The following is an 8,747-nucleotide window of genomic DNA, read 5'->3' as shown; positions in this document are numbered from 1 at the left end:
GCCCAAAGTGCTCAACAAGAACACACTTTGTTCCTGCAAGTGGAAGCAGCTTGCATGAACTGCTTCAGTCAGGAAATTCCAAGCTCTTCTCAGCAAGCACATCCAGAGCACAGTTCTGGCCCAATAGAAAAAGGGTCCTAGCAAGAGGATCCCATATCTATGATCACCTTCATAAGGTAGCTTCTCATCTTCTGTGTGGAAGTATGTTTCTCCTTGACTCTTATGTTATGGTGGAGACCGCTAGGAGCTCAGTTTTGTGCAGGACCATCTGACCAGGACTTTTTGCAAGCTCTATGCAGCCCTCACACATGCTCAGATGCTACAGGACTTTGCATACCAGTCTAGGCAATAATAGGCATTCATTCATTGTCTACAGATTCCTAAATGCATGGCATCATCATCAAATGCAGAATTTTGCTCAAAAACCATAAATATTATATATATTTATTTTCCAGTCTGAATCAAGAAAATCTAAAATATCCCCAAACCCAAAGAGTGGATCCCCATTGTGATGCTACCAGTGGAAAATTCCACAGCTGACCTCATGGGATGGTTCACACTGAAAACACAGCTGCATGAAAAATATTACATGATATGACCTTCTGGTTATGTGGAAAGTGGCATGTGAAGTACACATGCATGTCTTCTTCAGACATGGGATTCATTTGTAAGACACCTTATGCAACAGAAAATACTCCAAAATGAGAGAAAACAGAACCACTTCTCCAAAGTATTTTGGCAGAGACTAAGTCAATCTGTCTATCTCTCACTGAGTGTGTGTGCTCTAGTGTGTGTTTGTGTGTCTTTGTTTCTGTTTGTACCATGATAGCTGATACTTCATTGCCCCCATTGGAAAACTGACTCAGATAATGCCATCTGCCAAACTCCTAAAAACCAAACTTCTTCCTGATACAAGGAAACATTCCTTCCTGTTGGTTTGGATGTGTCCTTTAGGAATCACTGCTACATTTAGTATACTCAAATCATCACAGTAGATCAGGTAACAAAAACATATATATTTTAACTTAATAATATATTAATGGAAACAACAAATACAGGATAGAGTAACAACGGTGTTACTAAACAAGGTCAAGGACAATCACAAACTATAGATTCAAACTTTGAAGCAAATAGTAATCAATGTAAATATTCCTGGGCTGCCTCAGCCCCGCCCAGGCACACAGCAGCAGAATGGTTTTGCAAGCATCCTCAGGAGGGCTGCAGCCTTCTTTCCAGGACGAGAGGGAGGTTGAGGCTGGATCCACTCATCATTCTTTTGGGAGAGGCTCCTTTTCCTCAGCACAAAGTTGGATTCTGTGTGAGGGTTCTTTGCATAAAATACGTTGGCCTGCGCTGGAATCCTCAGCTCTGGGGAGAGAGGGGTGTACAAAATAAGGTGGCTCAGGAGGTGCTCCCGAGGACACCCCAACATCTGAAAGCCTGTGCCAGAAAAGGCCAGAGCCACACACCTGGGAGCTCTCCAATTCAGCACCAATACCAACAAGACAGCCTCCACAGTCCTCCCTGAGGAAGAACTAGGCAGAGCACTTCCACAGACCTAATGTCTGTTCCTACCAAAGGCTTTGGACTCCAGAACATCCCAGGTCCTCTTACATCTGCCAAAGCACACCACTGGATTTACATCTGAAATCTCCCACAAAAGGCTCCTGTGCCAAAGATTCAATCCCCACATGAGCCATCTTCATGTGTGGGTTTGGAGGGAAGCATTGGATGGTGAGTGCTCTGGTGTCAACATGAAATTCTCATTCAAGATGAATACACTACTGGGGGGTGGGAGGGACTGGAAGAAAGGTTGAGCATGGGTGGAGGAAGACCTAAACAGGGTTGCACCCAGGGCAACAGTACCTTGTCCCTGTTGGCTCCACTGAATCCTCATTCTCCAAGTAGAGGTCCTCCTTCTCCATCTTTCTTTCTCTCCCTCTCTCCCAGCCTCATTCTCTCTCGCTCCCAGTCTATGCCTTTGTGGCAAGGGCTGAGGAGCTCTCCACTGCCACACACTAGAGCTTTATGGACAGCCTCAGTGCACAACCAAAGGGAAAGCTGTGAAGCCCAGAGAAAAGGCCTAGGATTCCTCAAGTATGGCCACAGTGAGGACAGGCTGACCAGCACGGATACCACATTAGAGCCATGCTTCTGCGTTGGTGGAGCCCACCTCCATGTGGACCAGGCTTCTGAGAATGGAGGCCACATTCCAAATGCTGCCCTACTGAGAACAATGGTTCCAAAGACCAGCAAAGGGAATGCTTCCCTCCAACATGGTGTATGGCCCAGTGGTGCCATGACCCCAAGTGAAGGAATACAACAGCCAGCTTCTCCTTCCTCTGAACACCTGTTTCCTGTCGCCCTCCTCTAACCTAGAGCCTGTTCTCCATCTCTTCTGGGTTGGATGTGGGAATCTCTGCTATGAATTTCTAATGCTACCAAGGCTCCAGACAGACTTGCTCTTCCATAGATTCTACTAACCTAACAGTAGGTTAAGATAGGAGAAAATTGATCCTAGAACTCATAGGGATGGTGGTCTTCAGCATACATAGGCTGGGATAATGGCTGCTGTGGTGTTTGGCTCACAAAAACCAACCAACCAACCAAGGAAAAAGCGCTGGCATTATTATCAGATGAGCTCTGTGGCCGACGTGCTCAGAAAGCCCTCATCTGACTTTAGTTAGGGATCATAACCTGGCTATTGTGATCACTTGTTGGCAAGCGGACTCAGGTGCAGAAGACCATGGAATTTATGCAAAGACAGATGATTCAGGCTGTCTCCCAGGCTGTGTTTTCTTCCCAATTTCATCCTGTTACTGCTTGCTAGAATCCTGGCAATGATCTGCCCAGGCAGTGGTTTTCTGGTCACACAGAAGCTTTCAATCCTACTGCTTCAGTCCACAAAATGCCAGTTCCCTCTTTAGCCCATGCATTCCCATGTTCCTCTAAAACCACTCCTATCCCAGACCACAGAACCCTACTGCTCCTGGAAAGAGGCTTTCCTCCTCACTCCTCAATGATGTCAGCTTTAGATGCCTGCTCATGTCCTGGGCAGGGCACCTGGTGGGGAGCCGCACTAGCCACTGAGGTATACCATTGGACCTCGAGACCTTCCACCAGCAGAAGTGCAGTTGGCTTTGTGCACGAACCCAACACACCCTGTTGGAATGTTCTTGGGGGTCAGAAACTACTCTTTGGTGCTAAGAGTTGACCTGAGTCCACATCCTGACCCTTGCTCTCTGTCATCTGATTGTCCCACTTACTCTGACGGTGAGAGATGATTTGGCCCAGCTCATATTCCTCCGGCTTCTCCTGAGTAAGCAAGTGTAGCTCGAGGGCCCTGCGGATGACGACAGGAGCCCGATCGTGGCAGGTCACCTGGAGCAGCATGGGAGACAGGCCTTCAGGAAATGGGCCTTGAAGTGACTACTCAAGGACAGTGGGCAGGGGCATTCTGGAGGCACCTCCACTCTAAATACAAGGGCACCATCCATGACCCTACTACCTGAGGCTGACCTCCTGCTCATCGCGTGGGCTCTTCCCATAGGCTACTAGCCCAATCCTTGTACATAGGACTTCCTGGGCCTGCCATTGCTCTTTGTGGAGCTGCACTCCTCTCAAAGTGAAAGGACCCCATTACCTGCACACAGATGCAATCTCATCCCACAAGTTGGGAGGAATGGAACAATAGCCTCCAAGATCCCTGGTCTGCCCAAGGATGCAGGCGGCATTGGGAATGGCCTAGGCACAAAACCTAGAGGCTTTGGTCTGAATTGCCAGGGCCAAAAACAGACCCAGGAACATGACCACACACAGGAGTGACGCAAGATAGCCACGAGAGCTTCTGGCCTCCAGAGGCTCAGTGCTGGCTGGGGTGTAGGAGGGCACTTCATCCAGCAAGGGTGGTCATTGGGTTACCAGGACATTTAGTGTGCTTGCTCCACATCCATATTGACTCTGCAGAGACCCTCTCAGCTCCTTGTTCAAGGAACATGCAGAACCTCACACTGCTGTCCTCCTCCATAGACGTCAGCATCCCATACAGGGGAACCCGCAACCTAGGTCCTGTCCTGTTCTCATCTGTCACCCATACCTGCCTCTGTCCTTCTGGACTGCATGCTGCCTTCCGACACACAGATTCCCTCAGACATGGTGGTGGACAAGCTGCTGCTCTCCCTCATCTCAGCTCCAGCCCTTCACACTGACCTCTCCCTTCTTGATTCCCATCTATCCTCCTGATCATCCAGAAGCTCCAAATTCAAGAGGGCATGAGTAGTCCATGGTATTGGACCAGTGTCTGCTCCCCACCCAGGTGTAAGCACCAGGGGACACCCCTGCTCCCAGGCTTACCAGGACCTTCTTGGCCATCTTTGGACTTTGTGTTTCTAAGTGGACACGAATTAAGCAGGTGTCTCCCACCTGCTTGTGGGAAAGCGGCCTGGAGGACTTGCAGGTTGATTCTGAGAACTGTGGGGGATGGAATATCATCAAACCCAGAAACAGAAAGCCACCCCAGCCTGTCAGGTGGCTCTATGGGCTTCTAGCACATATGTCCAGGTGCTGAGGCTTCTTATTTCCCCAGGTGGGAGTGGAATGGCAGCACAAGTACAGCTTGAATAAGGTAGGTGTTTACCTCCTTTCCCTTGACCTCGAGGCGTTTCCTCACGATGAAGTAATATTTTATTTGTGGATTCATGGACAGATACATGAGTGAGTGGTCAGGGACCTTGATTTCTGCAGAGCGAAGTGGAGAGAATTGTTAGGTGGCACTCAAGGATTATACCACAAAACACCCACAACCCCTGAGAGTCTCCGCCAGGGCGAGCCTGCACCAGAATTGAGAGCCCTCCTATCCAGCTACAGTGCCACCAAAGACTCCCTCAGTGATTCTTCCCTGGAGAAGATGATGTACAGGATTCTAAACCAAAAGAGCACCTGGCAATGGAAACAGCACCTTGGGCCCAGAACTTCTCAGTGCAGGTTGGATCTGCCAAAGGGACACTGCTAGGATCTGAATCAGGATTGGCAAAGGCTCCTGTGCTTAGGCCTTTCTCCCCAGGGCAGCCATGCTCACACATGGGCATTCAGGGAAGCGTTGGATGGTGGGCGAATTCATCCCCTTGCCCTGGATGAATCCACTCATGGATGAATACGTGGAGGGGAGGTGATATCCATCAGAGGAGTGTTGGGCATAAACATGGGAGGACTTCAGCAGGGTGGTGTCCTGGAGAACTCTATTGTTTTCTAGGTTCGCTCTCCTTCCCCTTGTTTCTCATCAGGAGCTGTCTGCTTGGTACTTGTATTCTGGTTCTTGTTCTACTTCTGGCTCTTCTTTCTGTCCTGCATCTTCTTGTAGTTCTTTCTGGGTCTTTTTCTTGTTCTTACATGATTCCTTCTTGTTCTTCTTCTTGTGTATCTCCCTCCACCCTTCCTTCTGTTCACCTCCTTCTTTTTGTTCTTCTTCCTCCTGATCTTCATCGTGTGATCCTCTCCCCACTCAGGAGTGTCTCTCCTCCTCCTTCTCCTTCTTTCTCTGGCAATGGTGGGGCGTCCTGAGGAGTTGAAATCTATCACACTCTTCTGCCCAGATGCAGCCTCTGTTCAGTAGTCCAAGATGAAATCAGTTCTCAATCAATGACCAGGAGTGAAACCAAGACCAAAGACAAGTGACTTCCTTTCTTTGTCATTGTTATACTCAGGAAAGACTTCCTAACAGACACCGTATTCTAGATAGGCTTCTACCTGTGGTAGTCAACATCTCATCTGGACCAGGATTGCTAAAATAGATTCCACCTCCATAAAGCTTCCCCAATGAAAACAAGGTTTCCAAAATCTAGGAGAAGGCCAGCATCACTGCCACCCTCCTGACATAAGGCATAGATGCCATCACATCTAGTGGGTTCCAGGCCCCCTGTAGTCCTCCCTTTTGAAGTCTGTTACACACAAACCTCCCCTGGTCTGGAGCTTGCTCTCAACTGATGCTTGGGTTGAAAGTCTGTTTCTGAAATCACCTTTGTAGATTCTCGGTTTGGTAATTCCTTTTGACTGGCTTCTTTTTTTACTAGGGATAAAACCAGAGGAACTTAAGCACTGAGACCATTCCCAGGCCTTTTTACTTGGGTACAGGGTCTCCCTAAGTTTCTGAGGTTGTTTGGAAATCCCCATCCTCCTGCGCTGCCTCCCAAGTCCCTGAGATTCGCAGACACTGCCCCTTGCCCAGCTCCTTGCACCTCAGTCTTCCTCATGTGTGAGACAGAGCCAACCCAAATGAGGCGGTGTGTGAAAATGGGAAAACTCACTTACGTGCCGGACAGATGGTGGGTTCTATTGTGGACAGGCTGGGATGGTGGAGGCTAGGAGTGTAGGGCTCACAAGAAAGGAAAGAGCACTGGCATTGTGGACAGCTCAGCATTGTGGCCTACATTCTTCAGAGCCCTTCTTTGTTGCTGGAAGGAATAATAATCTGGCCATTCTGATATCTTCAGGAGATGGGCACCCAGGCACAGAGGACTTGGAATTGTTCCCAAAAGAACCCAAACAGGCTGTCCCCTGGCCTTGACTTCCTCTTCACTGAGTCCTGTTCCCAGTTGCTACAATCCTGACATTCTTGAGTAGGCAGGACTTCTCATATCCTGGCCATGGATTGGGACCTGTGCTCCATAGCAATGCTGATCCATCAGGACCCATGCTCTCCTCCTCTTCATTTGAAGGCATCCTTATCAGTGAGCCATAAACCAAACTGATGATGGATTGAGCCTCTCTCTGCCTTGCCCTCATTGATATTAGCTTTGCATTGCCAGACCAGGTCCAGGGGAAAACACATTTAGGGAGGTCCAGCAGCCCCCTGGGGCCTCACTGAACACCTCCACATTGGACACGCCCATCACTGCACTTCATTTCCTGCACCAGGCCCACCATACTCTGGCTATTTTAGGGCCAAGGCCCACTTTCTCTTCGCTGTGAGTTATCCTGAGCCCACTGTGGATCATGTCTCCCCCCTGTCTGATTGTCCTACTTACTCTCATTCTCAGACATCATTCTCAGCAGCTCAAAGTTGTCCACATCCTCATGCTGCAACATATTTTGGTCCAAGGCCCTGCGGATGAGGCTTGTCACCCTCTCCTGACAGGTCACCTAGATCAGGGTGGGACAACTGTCATCAGAGAATGGCTTTTAGAGGAGCTTCCCAGAATACTGTGGTCATTCAGGAGAAATCTTAGCTACATATACAAGGGCACAATCTTGTTATCCTACTAACCAAGTGTGGCCTCCATATCCCCCCTGGGTTCTTGCAATGTGCTACTAGAACAATCCTGGTACAAATATCTGCCTGTACCTGCCATCTCCCCTCCCCCTGGGGAGCCACATTCAACTCAGGTCAAAGGACCAAACTGCCTATGCACAGACACACTCTCATCTCACTGAGATGACAGCAATGGGCCAGGGATCTGTGCACCAAGTGTGCTCTGAAATGAAGGCTGCCTTTGTGGGTGGAAGAGGCAGATCCACTGAAAATTTTGGTCCTTTATGCCACTACACAAAACAGACTCAGATACAAGAGTGTGCACTTGAGTGCTTCATGATAGCTTTGTGAGGCCATGGCCTCTGGAAGCTCGGTGCGGGTCTGGTTGTAATGATGTACTTGACTCAGCACTGGCAGTCACTGAACATGTCACCTCTGCAGCTGGACACCTGCAGCATTAGCGTGTCTACTGCACATCCATAGAAATTCTGCCAAGAACCTCTTTACCTCCCTATTCACATACATGCAAAGGCTGACATTCCAAAGCTTTGGCATGACCTCCCAGGTGATCCTGAACCCAAATTCCTACACCTAGTCATGCTAAGGAGGTTCTCTTCCCTGCCTCCAGGAACGCATCCCCTCCTACACATGTGACAAGTCACTGCCACCTCCTCTGCTCCAACCTCACTCATTGAGAATACCAAGTTGTAGGCACTGCAGCCTGCATCCTGGACATATCTCTGACTTCATCTGTCCACAGCACTTCCGTCTGCACTTCTGGCCTGCAAAACCCACAGTACACAGGCCCACTCACCACTGCAGCTGGGCATGCTGATGCTCTTCCTCCTCAGGTCAAGCCCTTAAGACCGACCTCTCTCTTCTTAATTTCCCACCAAAGCCCCGGGGTTGGCTGTGTCTCCTGCCTTCCACTGTGTGGACACCCAGGAGGCAGCCCTGCTGTCGGGCTTACCAGGATGCGCTTTGTCTCCCTCAGGCTCTGTCCCTCTAGGAGGACGTGAACAAAGCGGCTGTCTTCCACCTGCTCGCTGGAGTGAAGCAGTGAGGAGCTGCTACTGGTGACTTTTCTCATGCACCACTCATTGCTTTGGGTGGCCTGGGGCAATGGTCCTGCAGCCACCGCAGAGCTGCTGCTCACAGCTGCTGGGATCCTGGATGCCACTGCCACAGAAGGCTCCAAGAACTGTGGGGGATGACAACATCAGCAAAGCCCAGCACCTGCACCCCACCCAGCCTGCCAGTTGGCTCTGTGGGTGTTCTACAACATCCATCCAGAACCTGAGGTTCTTGTCCCCTTGGAGGATGGCTCCCCTGGAGGTGGTCACCAGAGTCTCGGGATGGATACTCCACACCCAGGAAGATTCTGCAGAGAGAGCCGCTGAATCTCTATTCACATACATGCAAACTAGGACATTAATGGGCCCCTCCAAGGCCCCCAGTTGTCTGTGACCCACACCTACCCACCCTAATCACTCTACAATGG

General features: G+C 49.8%; 1 protein-coding gene across 2 annotated transcripts; it reads right to left on the bottom strand.

Annotated features, from left to right (window-relative positions):
* Window positions 1-1,001: 1,001 nt before the first annotated feature.
* On the bottom strand, window positions 1,002-8,468 carry LOC144369307 (uncharacterized). 2 transcript variants are annotated; one of them, XM_078028826.1, is made up of 6 exons: window positions 8,217-8,468; window positions 7,023-7,137; window positions 4,637-4,737; window positions 4,354-4,470; window positions 3,267-3,381; window positions 1,002-1,368 (listed from the first exon to the last, which is right to left on the bottom strand). In XM_078028826.1, exons 1-6 carry the CDS (start codon window positions 8,334-8,336, stop codon window positions 1,163-1,165), a joined length of 774 nt encoding a protein of 257 aa, XP_077884952.1. In that variant the 5' UTR covers window positions 8,337-8,468; the 3' UTR covers window positions 1,002-1,162. The 2 variants fall into 2 exon arrangements, with proteins under 2 accessions (XP_077884952.1, XP_077884953.1); XM_078028827.1 differs by lacking the exon at window positions 4,354-4,470.
* Between the last annotated feature and the right edge of the window lie 279 nt (window positions 8,469-8,747).

The sequence above is a fragment of the Ictidomys tridecemlineatus genome, chromosome 12, assembly GCF_052094955.1.
Source record: "Ictidomys tridecemlineatus isolate mIctTri1 chromosome 12, mIctTri1.hap1, whole genome shotgun sequence".
Lineage (NCBI taxonomy): Eukaryota > Metazoa > Chordata > Mammalia > Rodentia > Sciuridae > Ictidomys > Ictidomys tridecemlineatus.
The sequence above is the reverse complement of the archived record's forward strand: the minus strand, read 5'-3'. Positions and strand labels throughout refer to the sequence as shown.